The 22,502-nt window shown below is 35.4% G+C and overlaps 1 protein-coding gene across 6 annotated transcripts in view; it reads left to right on the top strand.

The window, feature by feature from the left end:
- Positions 1-21,421, top strand: part of STAG2 (STAG2 cohesin complex component) — an 81,684-nt gene extending 60,263 nt beyond the window's left edge. For 4 of the 6 annotated variants that reach the window (XM_076347333.1, XM_076347335.1, XM_076347336.1 and 1 more), the window contains exons 19-34: positions 95-298; positions 1,794-1,864; positions 2,197-2,284; positions 2,388-2,468; positions 5,628-5,720; positions 8,122-8,296; positions 8,705-8,844; positions 10,050-10,151; positions 12,330-12,478; positions 13,025-13,153; positions 13,504-13,709; positions 14,138-14,327; positions 14,413-14,526; positions 16,116-16,242; positions 16,579-16,656; positions 19,507-21,421. In XM_076347333.1, the coding sequence (XP_076203448.1) occupies positions 95-298; positions 1,794-1,864; positions 2,197-2,284; positions 2,388-2,468; positions 5,628-5,720; positions 8,122-8,296; positions 8,705-8,844; positions 10,050-10,151; positions 12,330-12,478; positions 13,025-13,153; positions 13,504-13,709; positions 14,138-14,327; positions 14,413-14,526; positions 16,116-16,242; positions 16,579-16,656; positions 19,507-19,530 (1,971 nt within the window). In that variant the 3' untranslated portion in view covers positions 19,531-21,421. Of the gene's footprint in view, positions 1-94; positions 299-1,793; positions 1,865-2,196; positions 2,285-2,387; positions 2,469-5,627; positions 5,721-8,121; positions 8,297-8,704; positions 8,845-10,049; positions 10,152-12,329; positions 12,479-13,024; positions 13,154-13,503; positions 13,710-14,137; positions 14,328-14,412; positions 14,527-16,115; positions 16,243-16,578; positions 16,657-17,240; positions 17,498-19,506 lie in introns of those variants that run through there. The other 2 variants (XM_076347337.1, XM_076347338.1) reach the window with 2 other exon arrangements.
- Positions 21,422-22,502: the final 1,081 nt, after the last annotated feature.

Raw genomic sequence — 22,502 nt, forward strand, 5'->3', positions numbered from 1 at the left:
TCTTTTAAAATTCCTTAAGGTTTATTAAAATACTTGTGTGTGTGTATATATACGAATACATATTTTTTTTCCCCACGCTTCATCTTTCTTGTAGCATTTGGATGCCTTACTGAGACAAATCCGGGATATTGTGGAGAAGCACACAGATATAGATGTTTTGGAAGCCTGTTCAAAAACATACCACGCTCTCTGTAATGAAGAATTCACAATCTTTAACAGGGTTGACATTGCAAGAAGTCAGTTAATAGATGAATTGGCAGACAAGTTTAATCGACTTCTTGAAGACTTCCTGCAAGAGGTATTTTAATGTGCAAGATCAACTTTTCCTGCCCCTGTAAATATTTCCAGTATGTTTTTCTGCCTTCCTATGCAAGTCAATGAGTTAGGGATGGGAACTTCCCTCTGATTTTCAAAACTGTTAAGTCAAGCACAATAATACAACAGTATCATTGCTGTGATTATGTGAACTCAGACTGTTCTTTTGTATTAGGACAGCGAGTCTTTAATTTTAATCTCCTTTTGACAAGTGTCTTTTGGGAATTTGAGGTAAGTTTCAGATAAACTATGAAATCACATAAACTTTTCACCTTTAGGTTTTGAAGCTCATGTTTTTGAGAGATGTAGCATTGTAATTCCACTAGGATTCTCCTCAGATGTACTGGTGTTGCTAGTCTTGCCTGTGATTGCATGTTGCTGTTGTTAAATATCAAAATCTCTAGAAAACACTCCCCCTCCCTTCCTGAATGCAAGCAGATGCAGTTAATAGCTTAAAAATGACTTTGTTCCCACACTGTGCTAATCTGAAGAGTGAGAATTTTCTGATACAGTATTTAACTTCACTATGTGGGACCTCTGACATTCAGACAAAACTTGTTTCTCCTCCTCCTCATCTGTGATAAGGAGCATGGGAAGTGTCTTTTTGACTACTTCATTCTCCACGCTTCTCAGATCCATACTTTATCAAGCTTTGCTCCTGTTCTTCTTGCTTATTGGCCTGAACTAGGACTCCACTGTAGAAACCCTAGACACATGTGGACTATGTAAGAAATGTGCCTAGTAATCCATTTATTTCCTCCTTTGTAAGAAAAAGAAAGAATGAGAGGTAAAGCAAAGAAATGAAATGTCAGATGGTTGGCTTGGAGGAAAATGGCAAATACCCCGGTGAAAGCATTGAAATCCATAGTGCTTTGATAAGGTTGTGCAACTACAGAACAGTAAAATGCATTGAACTTGCAGTATCTCTGATAGTTTATCCTATGTACTTAAATAGATACTTTTGGACCCTTTCCTTTTTACTCCTTTTCTTTCTCCAAAGGCAAGTTTGTAAGAACTTGTGGGAAAATTAGGACAAACTACTTCCCTTACCTCTCTCAAAGACTTTTTTCTGTGATTAAAGTAAGATTGAGGTACTGACCTGTGGCCCCATCTAGTCCAGTATCTATTGTCTGACAGTGGCCTCTGCTGGATTCTTCAGAGAAAATTGAAGCACCTACATAATACATTGTATTCTGCTATCCTAGATATCCCCCCCCCCCCCCCCCCCCATTTCTCCTTGTGCTGGTGACTATTTCTAAACATGAATGCTACCTTCTCTCTCAAACTCTTTAACTCTTCTAAAACCAAATGTGTCATTTATAAATAATTTCGATGCAGCGTGCGCTCTCTCGTTGTTGTTGGTTGGGTTTGGGGGGTGTTTTAGGGTTCGGTGGTTTTGGTTTTTTAAATCTTGTTAAGTTCCCTAGTTTGCTTAGCATACATTGCTTAGGATACCTTACTATATGATTATTAAATAGGGGGAGGAACCTGATGAAGATGATGCATATCAAGTCTTGTCAACACTGAAGAGAATCACAGCTTTTCACAAGTAAGTAGGCTTCTGCAAACATCTGTCAGGGTTTGCGGTGTGTGGGGTTTTTGTTTTGTTTTTAATTTGATATTAACTTTTTAATGCAACTTGGAGGTTTTTTGTTTAGTGTGAATGATTGAGTGTTGTGCAGAACGTGACACACTGAAATCTGGGGGTTTTTTTGCTTTTTTTTTGTTGTTGTTGGGAGTGTTTTTTGTTGGGTTTGGGGGGTGTATTTCTGGGTTTGTTTGTTTGTTTTAGACCAGTTAAGCTTTCAGTAGTTGTTAATGTCAAATTGCAGAAATGGTGTTAGTTAAATTACATCTTTGCTTCATTTCTAATGCTTCCAGTGCTCACGACCTATCAAGATGGGACTTGTTTGGCTGCAACTACAAGTTATTGAAAACTGGCATTGAAAATGGAGACATGCCAGAACAGGTCTGTAGTTACAGTGTGTGCTTTAGGTACAACAATAAATAGCTTTTGTTGCTGTCTTTTATTGGCTTTTGTCATCTAATGCATTTTTTCCTTTTGATTTCAGATTGTTATTCATGCACTGCAGTGTACTCATTATGTAATCCTTTGGCAGCTAGCAAAAATTACTGAAAGCAGTTCCACAAAGGTATGCCTTGTTCCAGTTGTATTAGTAAATAAACATTTGTATATACCTGCAGTGTCATCAAGTGGGAACTGTGATGGAATTAATTAAGACTAAGAATATATATTTTTTTTTTAATACCGATACCTGCCTAAATATTACTTTTCTAATAAGTTCTTCTGAATTCATAGTTTTAGTAGTGGAATGCTTGACTTTTAAACCTAGTGTTTCTCTAAATTGTTATGTTTTTATTATTTAAATGTCAATATTATTTTTAATTTGACAGAATTGTAAAGTATTTGTAGTAAATTAATGCAGTATCTATTAGTCTGGCACAGTAACAATGCTAAGGAGGGGTAGAATACCAATTATAAAACACAGTATAGTCAGTCTTACTACTCTCAAGTAGTGGGTTTGAATTTGTTTGCAAACTGTGAAGTATCGGTGCCAAGTCAGTGAGATATAAGAATTTGCACGCTACCGTAGTATTCTTACTGCTCTGTATGTTACAATCATACTTTGCTCTTCATCAGTCTTTTAAATGCATTGTTGAATAAAGACATGAAAAGATTAAGTTAAATTTCAGACTTTCTCAGGAAATAATAAGAGGGCCTGTGTTCTGGTTCTGTGTATAGTAATCTTGAAGGGCAAAGCTCTGGCAAATGTCATCTTTCTAATTTCACTTCTTGAAAAATGTTGGAGGAAGGATTAAGGTTTCTTGTATCCACTGGACAGCATTGGTTAAAGAGGGTGATTAGGTGGTTTGCTGTGCGAACTGCCTAGTAAAAGATGGTTTTTGAAAGGCTAGATAGTTTAGAATGGAGTTTGTAAGTGCTGAAACATCTTGATGAATTCTTTAACTAAAAAAAAAAGTTATAATCAAACATACTTTTTCTGGAAGCCTTCTACAGTCCTGTAAGAAGGGTACATTTTGTGCTCTTTCACTGGAAATTTACACTGGAGTTGCACTTTTTTATTGGAGTTACTGATAACACATCCTTTATTTATGTCAGAGATGAAATAAATAAGTTCTTCAGTTTCTTTAAACACTTTGATTGCCATATTTATAATTAATTTAAGAAAAAAGTTGTATGCGTCTGTCACAATTTACTAGGGAGAAAACAGAACTCATGACATTAATAATTTATAATCAATAAATTGTAATTTGTAATTAATTAAAATTATTATTACAATAAACATTTTAATGTGAGGATGTATACATTTTTTCTTTTTTCTTTATTTTAGGGTGTGGTAGTGTGAGCTCCTGGTAGATACAGGAGTGGAGAAGCATGCTATGTAACTTGTACTAACGTTTTTTATAACAGAACAGCTTTGTGAGATCATGGTGTCTTTTCTTCTCCCCCCCCATCACGTTAAGACTTCATTAGTCCAATGAATAATTGCAGCCTTACTGATTCAATAATTACGATCTGAAGGTGTGTTAAATAAATGTGAACTTCTTCAACACTGCTAGTTTACCATTGAGGTTTTAACGGCTTCTAACATTACCAAAACCAAAAATACCAGCTATGAAGTGGATACATAGATTGTTGAGAACCACTTTCGTGAAGGATTTGGAGGTTTTGTTAGCTTATTCTTTAAAGGATAAACAGGCAGTCTGAGTTTTTTGTAATAGTGATTAAAGCTTTATCACAAGCCTGACGGCAGAAGCGGAGCTAAATACTGAAAAGTTAGGTTAGAAATGAAGATTAACTTAGCTATTTTGCAGTAAAATGTAGTCTGTAATACTTTCAGCAGGAATGAAAAGAACTTATTTGAAAAGTGGTCCTTTATTGAGATTATTTTCTACTCCTGCATAATAAAATTTGGTAAATTAAAGCTTTCGTAGGTTTAACTTTTGAACCACAACTATTTTATTATATTTAACTGGTTGACTGCTGCCAAATATACCAGGTACGTACAGAAGTTCCATTGATTTCTGGTCAATGCCAATGGAACATAACAGCGAAGGAGTTGAAGCACAGAACCAGAAGTGACAGAAATGTACTGTGCCTAAAGATTTTTTTTGTTTGGTTGAGTTTTTTTGTTTTTTTTGTTCTGTGACAAAATTAGCTGCTAACTGCGTGCATGCTGTTTGTGAACAGGTTGATTAAGTATGGGAATTAGCTTCATAATATAGGCTGCTAAAATAAAAGACTATATAAATAGTTCACATTTTATTAAAATTTAAACAAATAATTCTGTATAAAGGAAAGAAAATATTCCCATGTGCAATTCTCTTAACATCAGTATAGTAATCTGAATTTTAAATATTGAGAGAAAAGGTTTTATGTAGTGAAGGTGTTCTAAAATCATATTATACTTAAACTCATAGTCAAGAAGCAGCTGTTGCTTTTGTGATTCCTGCTGAGATTAAATGATGCGTTGGTCCAGTGTGTTACCTGCTTTCTTGAAGGGAGAGACTTGTTTTGGTTTAGATTGCATGGATAGTTTTTGAAATTATCTCAGTGGTATTTCTTCTTCGTCTGGACTGATGCTGGTTACACAGTTGGTCTTCTGTAATATGACTTCCCCAGTTCTACATGGGCTAGAATCTTCACGTGATTGAGTAACACCAACTGTGCCACACATGTGGATGGTATCTGTACCAATTTGATACTTTATTTGCTCAATAATCTACTTTTCTGGAAGTTATTGCAACACTTAAAGCTACTTTTTTTTTTTTAATGGAAGAGGGGAAGAAAACCCTAACTATCATCTCACATTTTATTTTATCCCCAAGCAGTGAGTTAAAAAAATAAAATAATACCATGTAGCCATGTCTGTTTTAGCTATAAACAGCTACCTAAAATCTATGGTCTAGGTTGAAAATACAGATATTTTAAAGAGAAAATGCTTTATGGTCTGAGTTGGTTTTTTTGGTGGGGGTGGGGTTTTTTTAGGTTTGGTTTTGGGGTTTTTTTGTTACTCTTTTTTTAATAAATAACTTCACTATTTTCATCCCAACGTCCATTTCTTTTTGTGGTACACAGGATGACAAAATTGAGGAAGTTGCTAATTGCTATTTTTATTTGTAATAGTGATTTTTAAATAATGCAGTGGACTTGAATGTTACAACTACGTACGAGGTCTGTGGTGGATAGCTCTGTGAAAATGCATGCACTAAATGTGACTATAAAATTGAAAAAGCAAAACTGTTACATGAAATCCTTCTCTTTGAAGGAGGATCTTCTACGTCTAAAGAAGCAGATGAGAGTATTCTGTCAAATCTGTCAACACTACCTGACCAATGTAAACACTGCTGTTAAGGAACAGGTTAGTGACTGTTGTTTGTCCTTGTAGTATTCTAATATTATACTTTTAAAGCAGTTGAAAAGTTCCTCTTGCTAATACTTTTAGTGCTTATGTGGGAATGTAGTATGTCTTGGATGTTTAGGCTGAATGCCCTTTGAGTGTGAATACATACTGTACTTGTATGCTTGCCCTCCTTTAGGTAATTTAGGTAGGATTTCAGAATCAATTTAAACTTGATTCTTTCTAGTAATTTTAGGCAGCATAAACTCTTATTCAAAGGGGGGTTTTGTTTGTTTATTTAAACAGTGACTGGGCAGGCGCACTGTAGAAGCATTCTGGTTTGTAAGTTAGGTTGGAGAATTCCCTTTCAAAGCTCTTGCTTACCATGTGGTCATGACATCTCCAGTGGAGCTGATTGTGGATTCATAGACTCAGAGCTGGAAGAGCTAGGGACAGCTATTTAAAAGAGAGATTTTTTTTTTTTTTTTTAATTCTATCTTTGAATGCTTTTACGTTCCCACATTTGTACTGTGACATATATGTGCCCATCCACTCAGGAGCTGTGAAAACAACTTTCCTCCTCTTGCTGTAAACCTGTGAGGACATAGAGGGGCAACTTCTCTGTCTGTTCCCCTTTACCATGATGCTGCATGCAGAATATATTCCTCAGTTCTTCAGAGTCCCAGGATTTTGGGGATCTCTGAATCAGGAGAAAAAGAACGGGTACTTAACATGAGCGTGTGTGTGTGTTTATACATGCACATGTACGCACTGTAACCTAGGGGATTTTATTGTTGGGAAGTGGTATTTCTTTTTTGTGGTCACCCTTAGGTACAATCACACACTGGTCAATTGTTAACAGTATTGTTTAGAGATATTTGGAGACCATTCTAGCAAATGCTTGGAAGCCTCAACAATGATGTACTGCTCGGAAAAGATGTGAGCAGTTTTCATTTTACCAGTTTTGTAGTCAGTCCCTCATACAGTTGTCCTTTGTGGGGGAGAGTTTTAGCTGGAACTAAGTTCTTGGCTATTTCAGACGTAAAATATGTAGGTATTTAGTCCATGCAAGTAGTGCCTGACACTTCAGGCAGGAGACAGAAGTCCTGGCTTTTTTGAAGAAAAATGCAGGCATGAAGGTTTTTGGGGTGTTTTTTTATTTTTCTTCTGTTTCAAAAAGAATTGAGACGTCATCTTGGGAAATACTTTGAGTTCTGAGGGTAACAGGGTCAATGGAAAAGGCTAAACTGTAGGGGCCAAGTGTCTTCCAGTCTGTGGTCAAATAGTTCTCTAGCCAGGACACTCACAGGAGTTCCATGTTCTAGTGAAGAGCACAGGTTACTGATAGCTAAAGGTAATAATAACCTGGTTGAGCTTGAAGTTTAAAATCTGGTCCACCAAGTCACACAACTGCAGCTTTTGAAACTCTTGTTATAACAAGAACGTTCCTGGAACTCAGTAGGCATGTTCTATGTCGGAGAGCTATCTAGTGTCAAAATCACAAGGTGTAGGGTGTGAAAGTGCAAGTAACAAAAATTACTGAAGCTGTGAGTGGGTCTCTTTCTGAGACTTATATAGCCTTTTACTCAGGTGAATGATCTAGAAACTAGAACTGCCTCAGTCACATAGAGTACAATAGCCGTGGTTCTGCTTTCCTTCTCTAATCTCATGAAAAGGCACAAGGGACTTCAGAGGAGCATATGTGGTTTTGTGACCAGGAAATTAGTAATATTTGCTTTGACGAGTTAGAGAACAGAGCTGTTTGTTACAATGGAAGTACTTAACAGATTAGAGTCGAAGAGATGAGGTGCAGCACTAAGCAAGTGTGTTACCTTGGTCTGTCAGTTTGAAGAATGTCAGTCTAGGTACTGATACATTTGAACTTTCCAGGGAGGTGGAGTACAGACATTTAAATCTGATGTCAGATGCACAAGTTAGCCAGCGAAAGGAAGAGGTGGTTGCTTTTTTGGAAGCAAAACATACTTTAGGATTTAAAGGGATTGAATGACCTGCAGCTGTTAGATGTTTTACAAATGTGATTGAAACAATTTAAAAAAAAAAAAAGAAAGAAAGAAGGAGACTGTACTATGGTTAGCATCCACAAAGTTCTCTAGTGACCTAATGTAGTATCCATCAGGCAGAATTTGGGAGTTTCAGGCTCCTCATGTTGTAATCTCACAATGTTTTGATATTTAGTTGGCTTCATCTGTGCAATATTTTTATTTGGAGACCCAGTCTTCATATAGCAACCTCTTGCAAGAAACTGTGCACACTTTGACTACCAGTTGGCCTGTGTAGTTGTTTAGGACTTAAGTGGCCTGCGTACACCTCTGGGCTCTAAGTATTTTATTAAGTAGAAATACATTATTCTAAATAAAATCCAGTTTCCAAGGAAGTATTTACTAAGGTTTCTTTTTAATAGGCTTTCACAATTCTGTGTGATGTGTTGATGATCTTCAGTCATCAGATTATGACAGGAGGACGTGACATGTTGGAGCCACTTGTTTACACTCCTGATTCTTCATTGCAATCTGAACTACTCAGTTTTATTTTAGATCATGTCTTCATTGATCAGGATGATGATAATAATAGTGCAGGTTTGTACAAAGCTTATGTTTCCTTTATATTATTTGCCTTCTAACTAATATATTTGTTTGCCTGTGCTTTTTTGTGTGTGTGTTTTTCTTTTCTTTTTTTCTGGCATTGAGAGGTGTGCATGGTCACAGAGGTAGGTTTATCTTTTAAATGTCAGCAGCTGATTAAAGCATTTTATGTTTTGGGGACATGTAGGATAATCGTGGTAAAGGTTTGGTTTAATAGGCACGAATATATGTATGTCTCTGTATCAGGAAAAGAGACTTGTCAGTGGGCAATGAAGTGCACTGCCATCAGAATTGAGATTTGATTTTCTGAATCCTGACCATTAGCCCACATCACTTTATATGTAAATGCTTAAATATGAAGTATTTAAACCCGACAGTTTTCATGTTCTGAACTCTTTCTAGATGGACAGCAGGATGATGAAGCTAGCAAAATTGAAGCATTGCACAAAAGAAGAAATCTACTTGCAGCTTTCTGTAAACTCATTGTATATACTGTGGTGGAAATGAATACAGCTGCAGACATTTTCAAGCAATATATGAAGGTAAATCTTCAATATATGAAGCCTAGTAGTGATACTTCATAAAACTACTAGAATACAGTAGCTGTGGATTTTTTAAATTATTTTTTACCTTACAAGATAACTGATTCAAAATGTGAAGAATTCAGAACTCCAGAGTTGGTAGTTCGTAGGCCTTTAAAAGTTCTTTTTCCGTAAGAAGGGAAACAATGACTGAGATAAGTTTCACAGTTCCAGTGTGTGGGTAGTGGGGAGGGAGGAAGGAAACCTGATAATTATTTGTACGTTGTTTTAAATAGATTTATTTTCTTACCCTGATCGATGCTATATTTTTCAGTTATTAGTTTAGCAGGCCTTTTGAGAATCTTCTCAAAAAGATCAACTCCACGATGTCTAGCCTTATCAAATAATTTCAGCTTAAACTTTGTAGAAGAGAAAAAAAAAAAAGTTTTTTGAGTTTTACCCACTGCCTGCCTGCTCCCTCCCTCCCCCTCCCGCAAAGCGATCTTTATATCTGTTTCTATTTTATTTAAATATAAAACCCCCTTCTTGGCTCCTGAGATTCACAGCTGCACAATAATATGAGTTCTCATTTGGGGAACATGATAAAGCTTTGCTCCTTGGTGATTACCTTAAAAAATTTAAAATTTGGGCAGCCTGCTTTTGTCTGAGTGCCCTACATATATTTTGAATCTCTAAATAACTAATTGGGTCTTTATTGAACCTGAAATACTTAAAGAACTGAACGGGCAGCTGTCTTCATTGGAAAAATAATGGCTATGATGCTATCCATAAGTCCTTCCTTTCAGCAGAGAAAATAGAAAACTCCCCACCAGAGTTACAGGAGTTACTAAAAACTCCCCACCAGAGTTACAGGAGTTACTAAAAAGATTAGATTCTAATCTTGTACCCTGAAGGGGTGAACGCGTGTCATTAACAAATGTGTCATGGCCTTGAAGATAAATAGGTCATTCTGCCTCTAAAGTGTACTAACGACAAGAATGAAAAGAAGTGGATATACTCTTTCTGATTTGAGGGTTTTTTATCATTTTTGGAGGTGTTTTAGGGTATCATTTTGATGATGTAATCATGAACATGTTAGGTTTTTTCCTTTTGAAAGTGTTCAGTTTTTTTTTTAAATAGCAAATCCTAGATGTTGTTTTCTGAAGAATTAGTTGTAATGTTTTCAACTAAAATCGAAAGTTAAACTTTTTTTTTATTTTTCCTAGTATTACAATGACTATGGTGATATTATTAAAGAAACGATGAGTAAAACAAGACAGATAGACAAAATCCAGTGTGCTAAAACGCTTATTCTTAGCTTGCAGCAGGTAAGAATGATTTACAATATTTTGATGCATGAAATTCCATACTGTAGATCACGTCCTGTTGTTATAGATCACGTCCTGTTGTTGTAATAGCTAATGTGAGGTATTAATGAAGAAATTCTTATGGAAGGTAGGGATAAATAGGTCTAAATTAGAACATATTTTCTGCAACTGTCTGAAAAACTGCTAGAAGTCTTCCTGTACTTACCAAATACTGTGCTACAAAAAGTGTATGTGAGAGGCTGATAAACACGAAATGAATGTAACTCTGTGATACCTTCTTAACTCTAAAACAATAGAAACGTGTTGTGAAACTGCTAGTTTACTTATTCATGAACAGATAAACAAGGGAGAACGCTTCCTGCCTGCGTGGTGGGGGTTTGTGTTTTTGTTTTGTTTTAGGTTTTGTTGTTGTTGTAGTTTGGTTTTTGTTTTGCCCTTTTTTTTTTTTTAAACTATTCTGAGAAGTAATAGGAAGTTTTAGTAATTTGGTATTTCTTAATGTTTGGTAGGGGCTTCACCCATCTTTGAAATTAAAACATTATTTAATGCTCTCTTCAGTAAATGAGCTTGTTTGTGTGGAGACCTGATGAATTCAGTCGAGGTCAGAGTCGGATTCATCTGCTCACATGAACCGTCTGCATGGATCTTATTTACAGGATCAGAACAATAAAGCCATGTCTCTGCAAATCACTGTAATCCAACATAGATCTCTGCTACTGTTGAAAGGAAAAATGTACTCCAGTTTGTTCCCTCTCTCCCCACACCTTTTTGTTTTTTGACTAGAGGTCATAGGGCAACATAGTGGATATAGATCTAGATACTGATCCTGGTTGAGAACTAACTGGAAAAAGTCCTTAATGAAGCCCCTAAGCTGGTTCATCTGTATGAATATTGTCAATACAAGGGAGGATGAGGCCTTTCCTTTTGATACTTTCCTTTAAGTAGCTGGTGGAACTGCAACATAAAATATGCAACTAAATACTCCTACGTTTTTTGCTGACTTTTCACCAGAGTTCACAAATTTTTGTGATATTGGGTAAATGCTATCCTTATTAGTCTTTTCTGTCTCATGAATAACCAGCCCCTTATATTTTAAAGGGCAGACGGAGGAAGTGAATGCAGTAAGTACAATTACGCACATAACAGGGAGGCAGTTACACAATCCTAATATGGCAATAAGAATAGTAACACAAGGGGACCCAAGTATTATAAAACAAACAAACAAAAAAACCCCCATGTGTGAAGTTAAACATGTAACTAGCATTTCTTCCAGGAAAACTTCTTAAAAAAAAAAACAAACAAAAAAAAACCTAACCAGAGAAGAAACACTAGAAGTGATAGTGGATAAAGGAGATAACTAAGTTGTAGTGAGCTACACCAACATAAAAGTATGCAACTATGGGCCAAAACGTATCTATAAATGACAAGTTAATGTTCATAGCCCTAGTAAGTCTGGTTTTGGTTTATTCTGTGTTATATGAGAGAGTGAAGGGTGAGTGTGTTAGACAAAATTAGAAAATAACAGAAAAATTGGCTGTTGAAGAGAATTACGGTCAAATTCAGTAGGATGAGAAAAGGATTGATCACAGAAGAAAAAGATGTTAAAGTTCAGAGTGTTCAGCTTTGCCAACTATTGATGAATAGTTAAAAGTCTGATCCTCAGTGGCAAAGTTTCTGGTGTCTTTGGCAGCTTCCCTGAAGACATGTTTCCACTTTAGAATTTCTTCATTGTACTTGTATTTTGAAAAGATTAAAAAAAAAATGATTAGAAAGTAGTAGTTTAACAAACTGTAATAGTAAAGGCCAGGTGAGAATTTACCCCATTTATTTCTTCTCTGTTAGTGTACGTATCAGGGAATCCTATTAATTTTTAGTATTCTCAACTCTAGAACACCTCATTTAGGGAAGTGCTGAAATCTGTCATCCAACGTACTTACAGTTTGACATGTGCTTGGACAGTGTGCATTTCAAGGATTAACTCTGAACTGCAGACTCTTCAAGAGTAGCCTTGACTTGGCTTTCCTAAACCTCCATGTTTGTCTTTTGGGGTTGTCGAATTAAGAAAAAACCAAACAAACTGTAAAACACTTTTTTACTGAAACTTAGCTCTGTGTTGATTGGTCCAAAGTTTGGCATAATCTTTTAATAAATGGAAATCTCCCTTTTCATTTCATACAGCTTTTCAATGAAATGATTCAAGAAAATGGTTATAATTTTGACAGATCATCACCGACATTCAGTGGCATAAAGGAACTTGCTCGACGTTTTGCTTTAACGTTTGGACTGGATCAGTTGAAAACAAGAGAAGCTATTGCGATGTTACACAAGTAATTGTGTGCTTTGTGTTACTTCCCTTTTTGTAAACACTTCTTTACTAACATTAAAATACCTTTTCAGTCTTTCAAAATCAGTTTGTTAATACAAAATGCATCAGCACTAGAGATGATACAGCCCATTTATAAATTAGGAGATGACTGCAGTTTTGTCCCTGAATTAAATCCAAATGTTAAATAATGTTGATGTTCTTCAGCATCGTTGTATAAGCCTGTAAATGATAGCAGTGTTGGTGCTGTCATGAAAAAGTATTTTTAATGTCTTAGCTGTAACAGTAAGAACTGATCCACTTCATTGTCAGTGGTGGTCATGTTGGCCTCGTGCAGAAAGCTCGAAATGCAAGGTAGAAGCATCATGACAGAAAGAGTGCGTTCAGATTCAAACTATGAATAGTGTTCACTTTTTTGCCAGAATATGGAAGCATTGAATTATTGCTTTCTTGAGGTAGAGGAAAGGTGTTCAGTTTTGATAGCTCCCAGTGCTTAGAACTTTTTCTTTTGTTTGTGCTTTATGTGACTTAATTTTAAACTTTTTCTTAGGGATGGCATAGAATTTGCTTTTAAGGAGCCTAATCCGCAAGGTGAGAGCCACCCACCATTAAATTTGGCATTTCTTGATATTCTGAGTGAGTTCTCCTCCAAACTTCTCAGACAAGATAAAAGAACAGTGTAAGTATTTTCTTAATATTCTTAATATTTGTAATGATAACCGTAAAAGACATCTGAATAAATACATATTTATGTGCATTGCATTCACCTAAAGTGGAATCTTCGGCACATCAAGATAATTTTACACTAATGCAGTCAAGTATAATCACAAAGGGTAAATTGTATTTATCCTTGTTATTCTCATTTTATAGTGGATGAACAGAAATCATATTCTGGATTTGCTGTTGTCAGGCCTTTTTGTTAACTAGATGAGGAGCATTGGGTGTTAATTTCAGTACTTACTTATCTTGGTATGTTAACATCTTGTTACAGGTATTTTGCATCTTTGTAATTATTTTTTCCATTTAAAGGTATGTTTACTTGGAGAAGTTTATGACCTTTCAGATGTCTCTACGAAGAGAAGATGTGTGGCTTCCTCTCATGTCCTACAGAAACTCTTTATTAGCTGGTGGGGATGATGATACTATGTCAGTGATTAGTGGAATTAGTAGTCGAGGATCTACAGTAAGAAATAAGAAGACAAAGCCAGCAACAGGGAAACGGAAAGTACCTGAAGGTAGAACTTTTTTCATCTTAAAATTTACTAGAGTAGATATTCCTGTAAACTACATGTGTCAATCCCTGTTTGTTAGCTTGAGTGAATTTGTATGCTTTAATGTATTTTTTTAAAACAGGATAACTTCTGTGCATGTATATGTCTTAGTGGGAAAACTGTTCATTTGAAGAGTCTGAATAACATAACACTGATTCACAAAAGGAAATAAAGGCACTACGCTGCGTTAAGTCACAGAATACAAAAGTATTTTGAATACTCTAGCCAGTGGTTATAGATCCAGGCCTTTTGGGGCACACGTAAGACTTCGTGGCAAAAAGTAAAGACATTGATTCTCAGTAAGCAGAAAGTACATGCATTTAAGTCATGTTTAAACATTCGATTTTAGACTAGTTTGAAAAAATTTACTGATGTCCTATGTTTCCTTCCAGCTGAAGAAAGCAGCAGTAGTGACAGTATGTGGCTGAACAGGGAGCAGACAATGCACACACCAGTCATGATGCAGACACCTCAGCTTACTTCTACAATAATGAGGGAGCCCAAGAGATTGCGACCTGAAGAAAGTTATATGGGTGTCTATCCTATGCAGCCTGAACACCACCAAGCTCCACTCGATTACAAGTACGTAGATGAGTAGGTCTGCTTTGTGTTAGTGTTCATACACAGAACCAGTTCATGTTTAAAATAGAATAATGGTCTTTTTAAGCACGCAAGTAACGTGGATGTTGGCTCAAAGGCAACAGGAAGAAGCCGCGCGACAACAACAGGAGAGGGCAGCGATGAACTACGTCAAGCTGAGAACCAACTTGCAACACGCTATGTGAGTGAGAGTGAAACGTTCCTTCAGTGGTTTGGGGGTGGTGGTTATTAAATGCAGTGTTACTCCTGTATCTTCTAAAAGGGGCACATGTTCTAGTTCTTGAGTAATGTTTTCCTATGTCTTAAAATTTTAAGTTGCCTTAGAAAAGCAGTGGTAAAAGTGCATGGTGATGCCTTTAGCAGAATAGATCTGTTTGGTTTCTTGCTTATTTTTGAACTTAAATTCCAGAAAAATTAAATAGTAGTGAACTTTGTAATAAAGGGAACTAGCTGTTGAACTGAATGCTATCTGTGGCAGATATATATATAATCGATACAACATGTGAAACATCATCTTTATGTATTCCTAACTGCAGAATCATTTTTAGAACATTAAAAATTAGTTTTAAAATAGGAGTTCAATGTGTGAAGCAGAAAGTTTCTGCTCAGTTTAATTCTACTATTTCTTTCTCCTTTGACTTCTGAGTTGTACGTTTAGAGTTCAGCTGCTTTTTTATTTTAAAAGAAGTATTCCTTTTAAAGAAACTGCTGTCTTCGGCATTTCTGTGATCGATACAGATTTTGTCTGACCTAAACTGACACCAAAGTTGAGAGGAATCCTGTAGTACCAGTTTTGTAGAACTTCCCAACCCAAACACACAAAAACCTTGTGAAGTCCTCAATATTGTGAATGAAGATGAAGACAGTCTAGTGTTTCTTAAATGAATGTTGTCCTTCAGAAGGTCATACATTCTTACTGTAGTGTCATTTACTTCATTGTGATTCATCACGTGGTCATTTTGACATGCACGCTAATGAAATTATGTTCCAGAGGTGGTTTAGCTGAGGAGGGGAAGACTAGTTTTAGAAGTTCTCTGCTTTAGTGAAGACTGTGTGGTTCTACAGAAGAAAAGTACAAGTTGTAAACTAAAACCATGGACATACATATTGAGGAGCTTTACATCTTTCCCCAACTTGTTTTTAATTCTTTAATACCAGTACTTCATGCAATATAGTTTAGGTGGTGGGTGTTTTTTTTTTTTAAATATAGTGACACCAATTAGTATAATTAGAATGACTCCTCACTTTTCCCGTAAGGTCTGATGTTGCATGTAGAAGTTGTGAGGAAAGAGGATGAAGGACTGTGTGAAAATGTCTGTCTGAAAATGGATTTATGCATCCACTTTATCGCAAAGATGTTCTTCCTTGCCTTGTCATAAGGCAGGAACAATTTTTCTTTAGGTGGCAAAACTTACATTCTTTCTCACTTGAGCATAAATACTTGCACGGAAATGTCTGAATTAGGTGTGGGTTTGAGCTGCTTATCAATTCCTGCAGCCTCTCAGAATACCCATTTAGAGATGTACCACAAAGTTCCATAAGTTGATCTTTGTTAGTCGTTCTCTCTCACTCTTTTAGTATCTTCTGGCTGGTTAAATAACAGCTGTCTTTAATAGTAGTTATGCATTTATTTAATTCCTTAATTTCTTTTCTATGTAATGGAATTATCATTCGTTGGCAGTTCCTTACTGAACGCTAGCTTTCTAAATATTCACATAAAACTTAACTTGATTTTGTGCTAAACAGTATGCTTTTTTCTTTTCATTTCAGTCGACGTGGCACAAGTCTAATGGAAGATGATGAAGAGCCAATTGTTGAAGATGTGATGATGTCATCAGAAGGGCGGATTGAAGATCTCAATGAAGGCATGGATTTTGACACCATGGACATAGACCTAGTAAGAAATTTACTTTCTTTTTAGTGGATTTTGGATTTGTATTTCTCCTTTTAAAGTAGGATATTTGAATCAAATTTTCCTTTTGGTGAAACAGAAAAATCATTCTTACTGATCTCTGCATTCTTAAACGGCTATGCCACTATCTGTATACAAGTGTCATCTGTTCAAACTGCCATACAAAAAGCAAGAACACTTCCTGTAATAATAATGTGAGAGATGAACATTTATCCCCTGTAAATTCCTACCCCTTTGAGAGTTCAGCTTCATTTATTATAGTTTAAAAACTCTTTTTTTCTGAAATTACAGTTAACACATTTATTTGCTTGCTTTCTAAAGCCACCATCAAAGAACAGGAGAGAAAGAATGGAACTAAAACCAGATTTCTTTGACCCCGCTTCAATCATGGATGAATCGGTAGGTTAACTTACTAAGAGGAAAATAATGTAAAATCAGTCTTAAGGTTACAATACTCTCTTACTCCAAATTTTAAATGGAAAGAATGCAATCTTTAGGTTGTCTTCATTAGCTTATTTTGGCAGACTGGTACAGGCAGTGAAATACTTTATGCTGTAATTCAGCTTCAAAAATTCTAAGGTAGTCAATGTTCTTTGCAAGTTCATAGGATTTTTGTTCTTAATACTTTATATGTAGCTATGTAAAAATCAAAAGCCTTTGAATCTGAGAAGAAAACACATCTGGTATGGAAAAGACCCTTGCAGAGGTTGGTAGCAAAAAGCTTTTTTAAAAAAAAAAATTGTGCATACACAATATTTAAGGCAAGTTTTCTGTTGTGATGAGCTTAGTTGAGTGACTCTGTCATTACCAGTTGTCAGCATTGGATGGTTTGCATTGTGGGTTTTGGTTTTTTTTTGGTTTGGTTTTGTTTTTTTTTAAATTGGCTTATTTACTTTTGTGCATAAGTAAGATAATGGAGAAAATAGAGATAATACAGATACCTGTTTATAGAGATGAGAGGTATTTTTTCTTTCCATATAAAGTTTTAGGTCCAAAACATCCGAAGTCTGTAGTTTCTGCTTGCAGTTGCCCTTTTTTCCGACTTGATAAATCTGCAGTCTCTATTCTCTTTTAAAAATCTGCATGAGGGATTCCTTCTGTCTTGAACCACTTGTAATGTATGCAGCCATTTTTGACCTTGTGTAGCTGGTACAAAATTACACTGGAAATAACAAGCTGCAGCAAGCCAGCAGAGGACAGTGCAACAAGGCTTCCTGGGAATCTTGGACAGCTTGGTGGAATTTGGAAGACGGTTATGTATTTTTTTACAGTATCGTTGCAGCGTGAACCTGTTCTTGTTATGGGAGAAAGAAGTCTGAAATACTGTTTTAAATGGAAATCCATATATTTTGTACCAGTAGGCCTTTGCTTTAGTAGTAATGAATCAGATTAGGTTGTGCATCTAGCTGTTGTGTGTTCTGTTCTTGAAGTAACATCAAGAAAGTATATCACCTGTTTTCTGACGTTCTGTTTTAAAATAGTTCTTCCTCTCCCCTTCTCGATTTTTGATCGATCTGTGAAATACCAGTCCTTTTTTATTCTGACAATGCTGAAAATTTGGTCTTCTACAGGTGCATTTCATTGATTTCAGAAACCTTTCAGCTTTTCAGTTTCTAAAACTAATTAAGAATAGTTTTAATAGGTTTACAGTTAGCTAGGTTTCTTTCCTATTACTTTATTTCTCATTCATCATCCCCTGTGAGCCCAGGATTTGCTGGGCACTCCTTAGCTGCATTGTGGGAGTATCACCACATGATGGCAGCCGGTTACAGTCGCATTGCTCCACAAGCTTTTGGAGCCTGTTCCGAGAGCGTAGCGGTGGCCTGCCTCAGTGTGCCAGCACAACAAGCTGGATGCTGCTCCTCTGCAAGGAGGGAGCAGTGGTGCACTGAAATGAGTTGGTACGGTCAAGGGGGCACCATCTAGCAAACCTTCCTCCCGGGCAGGACGCGGCAAGGGTGGTGATCCTGGAAGCAGGACTGGAGAAAACAGCTGCATCGCAGAACCCAGCTGCTCTTTAGCATAAACCCCACCTAAACGAATTTAACTGCCTAAGTGGGGAAAGCTCTGCTAATAGTTTAGGAGACAACCCCTATTAAATCAGAGCTGAATTTCTCTGTCAGTATTTTAAATGTAAAAAACCCAATTTCATAAATGCAAAAAACCTTCTCTGAATAAAGTTAATTTACTTTATTCATATATTTATTTCAGAGGTCCATTATGATTGGAGTTGTTGCACTTGTTTTTAATAGACCTAGACATAATAAAGCTGTTTAATTTATTCAGATGCACATGGTTTATGATCAAAATTTTAGTCTGTCTTCTCATTTTTTGATGTGTCCAGTTATTGCTGGCACCAGAGGCAGTTGTGTCTTAGCGTGCTATATTGTATGATGCATCTAAAGTGAATTTAATACCAAGAACAGTAAAAATTGGTTTGTAAACAGATAAATGTGAACAGCAGTGTTAAGGTTCAGGAAAATTAACACTCTCATGGCTCTTTCTTATTTTATAAAGTCCTATAAAAGCTAGGACAGTCAAAAGATCTGGATCTTCTGAGGTTTTGGCATATCAGTGGTGATACCTACTTCCATTGGCATAGAAAGCTATATATGGCTTGCTCCCACATGGGAAGTGGAAACTGATTCTTCGTTTCAGGAAAGCTTTTTCTTCACTTAATCACACAGTCTCCTGAAGGACAGTATTTTGATTTTACTTGATTATTGTTTGATTTTTTTCGCTGTCTTCCTGACAGAGTTGAGATATTTAATAGGAAATACTAAGTTGGTGTCCTGGCTGGCTGCTGCGAGATGACCTGTTGTTTTTATGAACACAGACGCAGCAGCAGCAAGCATATAGTGTTTTGTCCCAGGCTTAGTTGCTGGAAACTACACACTTGATTTCAAGTTAAGGCCTATAGAATGCCATTGTCAAAGAAGTCTCAGTTAGGCAACTGACTAAAAATTATTTTGCAGTTATTACCTAAAATAATTAAAGCACAGTCTTTATCACATTCCTACTGGATCTAGTTAATGTCAAGTGTGGGAAAGATATTTTCTAATGCTGAGGTGCCCTTTTCATATTATTACATAAATCAAAGTGTGGTGAATCTGGTTTGGAAGAAAAATAAACTTATAATGCCTTAACATATCTTGAAGTGTCTTAATCTTAAATCATATACTAATTGCTTTGTTTTTGTTAAATGTGTAGTAGACTACAAATTGACACCATTTCTAACTTTTTTTTTAGGTTCTTGGGGTGTCAATGTTTTAATACCAGAGCAGCAAATAAATCAGTGGTGAAGTCATTTTCTAAGTGGAAGAGGAAGTTTTTCAATACAAAATTGTGGTAGATACAGTGAAATTCTGAACAGATTTTTCTCTAAGGAGAATGACATGCTTTCAAGATCAAGTGCATTGAAGGGGCAGTTTTGTTTGCCTGAAAAAAAAAGAAATGTAAAGGACAAGTAAACAATTTGAGGATAAGCTACACTTTTTGTTGGGGAAAAAAAAAAAACCAAACAATATTTTATTTATGTGCTATCAGTTTATTTCCGGATCATAAGAACTATTCCCTCAGAGTTTTAATCTAACAGTCTGAGAGGTGTTTGGTACAGATTTGAGCCCCTCTCTATACATTTGCTGGCTATACTAAATAATCATGAGCTCTGCTGGATTGCTGTTTACATCCATGAACTGAAATAATAGATGGATTGGTTTTCTTACAGTGATAGAACCAGAAGAGTGTCAGTATTTTAAATTAAATGCAAACTTCAGCAACAGAAGGTTTGTATTAATTAATCACGGAAAAAAAAATACATAAAGCAGAATTTTAACAGCTCTTTAATCTAAAACACACTTTTATTCCAAAAGCTTCATGCTAGCCTTCTCAGAAGGGTCCATAGACTATGAACTACCAGAAAGTAACAGATCTCAGTCATGCTTGCCCATTACCAACCCTGAAAGTTTGCTTGTCCTTTAAGAAAAATGTAATGTTGTGAAATTCCTTCCAGTAGTGCCACTGTATTTTGTCTCCAAATAAAAGAAGCTTATTGTAGTATGTTTGCAGAAAAATTCTAAACAAAAATTATACAGCTTATTAGAGTGTGGGAATAGGGATCTAAATTTTAAATAAAATTATATATATATATAAATTGGTGCTGATTTTATAATTGCGCAGTTTGTTTAGTTTTTTCTTACTTTTAAATTCCAACTTAAAATTATGAGGTTTCAGAAATATATTGAAAGTTTAACAATGTTTAAAAATAGAAGAGCATGAGAATTCATGCTTTAAAAATGATTTTTAAATTTGTATTTTATATTGTTTTATCTATCTGTCTTTGCAAGCAGTCTTCAGGTTAAAGATACTTCTAACAGGTTACAGTACATTTCCTCTGTATGTAAATTAGATTGGATAATAGAAATTCATAAACAACCCATAATATTCTTTGAAAGCTAAGCTTTAAACTTCATTTTGTGTCCATTCACAAATAAATTCGGTCTAAAACAGAAAGTGGGATCTATGCCATTTTGACATCGACTCATTTTGCAAGGCTTAGGCAGCTAGACATCATTTTAAAGGAAATATTAACTTATATTACATATGTATATTTTTTGTCAGTTGTCTCTCAGTTCTTGAGGTATATTATTTTAATCATTCCATGCCTTAATATGCTTGCAATACAAGAATCTCCCCAAATGGGTGAATACAAAAAGGCTTCCTGTTTTTAGACTTCAGAAATTAAACATTCGGCTGTGGTAGCCAAAAACCATAGATTATCTAAAGGATCATGATAAAATATAATTATTTTACTAAGTCATGGGGTAACAACAAACTCAAAACTAGATCTGCCTAACTCATTTTACATAAATAAATACTCTCATGTCTAAAAGTACTGCCTATATTGTTTTTCACACCACTGCATTTAATAGAACTGCTGAGAGGACTGTATATATGATTTTAAACTTAAGTTGATTTTTCTTACTCTTGAAGGAGTGTTTCTTTGTGAAAGCAGTTCTTACAGCTTTGTTTTCAACCAGCTAAAAATGTTTTATATATTTACCTTAACCTGTTGTCCTCCACATTCTATTGTCCTAATTGTACTGTTTTCTGATTTGTATTTATGTCTTGAGACAGTAACTTTTTGAATAAAAATAAACCTACAGTATGTTGTATGTTTGATCTTTTTAAATCGGGGTTAGGGGAGGACAGTGAAGAAAGGGGTATGAGTAATGCAAATGTTATGTTTATAGAAATCAAAATCTTTTTCCATGTCTTTTAAGTGTTTGTCTCAGAGTTGGGATAATGTATGAAAAACTGCACTGTTTTATATTTGTAATAAATTGTACAAGTTTTTAAAATGTGAATAAAGCACTAATTGGGTAATAATTTAAAGTAGAAAAGTTAATGCAATCATGATTGTGTTAAATATGCTTTAATTTGAGATAAACTTGTTAAAAGAATTAGTGTAAATACAGAGTAAGCTTTTCAAGAGGTTTAGTACCTGCAAATAAAATTTTTAAAATTTGTATAGAACTTTTACATGCCAAGAAATCAATGGTTAATTATTTTTGTGTTATGTTTTTTAAAGGTGTATCGATAGCCTTTCTGTTGGTTTCTTTTTCCTATTAACTATTATCTGACATTATTCAGAATGCTTTTGATGCAGGCATTGGAGATACTGTATATAGTCCAATCGAAATACCACTAAAAGTGTACGCTACTCTCCATTTCTTACATTTATCATACATCTGATAAACATTCTAAGCTTAATTGGCAAGACAGCAAGGAAATCGGGGGGAAAAAGCCTAAACATCTCTTTGCCTCCCACTCCCCTCTCCTCAACTACTGAGCGGCTCTCGCCGTGTGTTGAAAACTCCTTTCTGTTACAAGGCTTTTTAAAGGAGTCATTTTAAAATCTTAGAGATCATACTTTTAATCCTTGCTACTGTAACTTTGGATGGGGTTTTTTTTATTACTATTATTACAAATGTTCATTCCTGTCTCCTAAATCCTGCTGTAAGTTCAGTAGTATCTTGTGGAAAATGGTTTTAGTATGTTCTAAGGTTATAACACAAGGAAAATACCTTCACTATACAATGTAAAGTCTGTTCTAGTTATACCATTTTGGTACAAAAGCCTGTAAATGAAAGAAATTTGACTTCTGAAAAGGTATGTGATAAAAATGTAGAAAACAACAAACAATTCAGAGAAACTAAAGCCTGTCCTCTAGTTTACCAGAGAGG

This window comes from Aptenodytes patagonicus, chromosome 9, assembly GCF_965638725.1.
Source record: "Aptenodytes patagonicus chromosome 9, bAptPat1.pri.cur, whole genome shotgun sequence".
In the NCBI taxonomy this organism is placed as follows: Eukaryota; Metazoa; Chordata; class Aves; order Sphenisciformes; family Spheniscidae; genus Aptenodytes; species Aptenodytes patagonicus.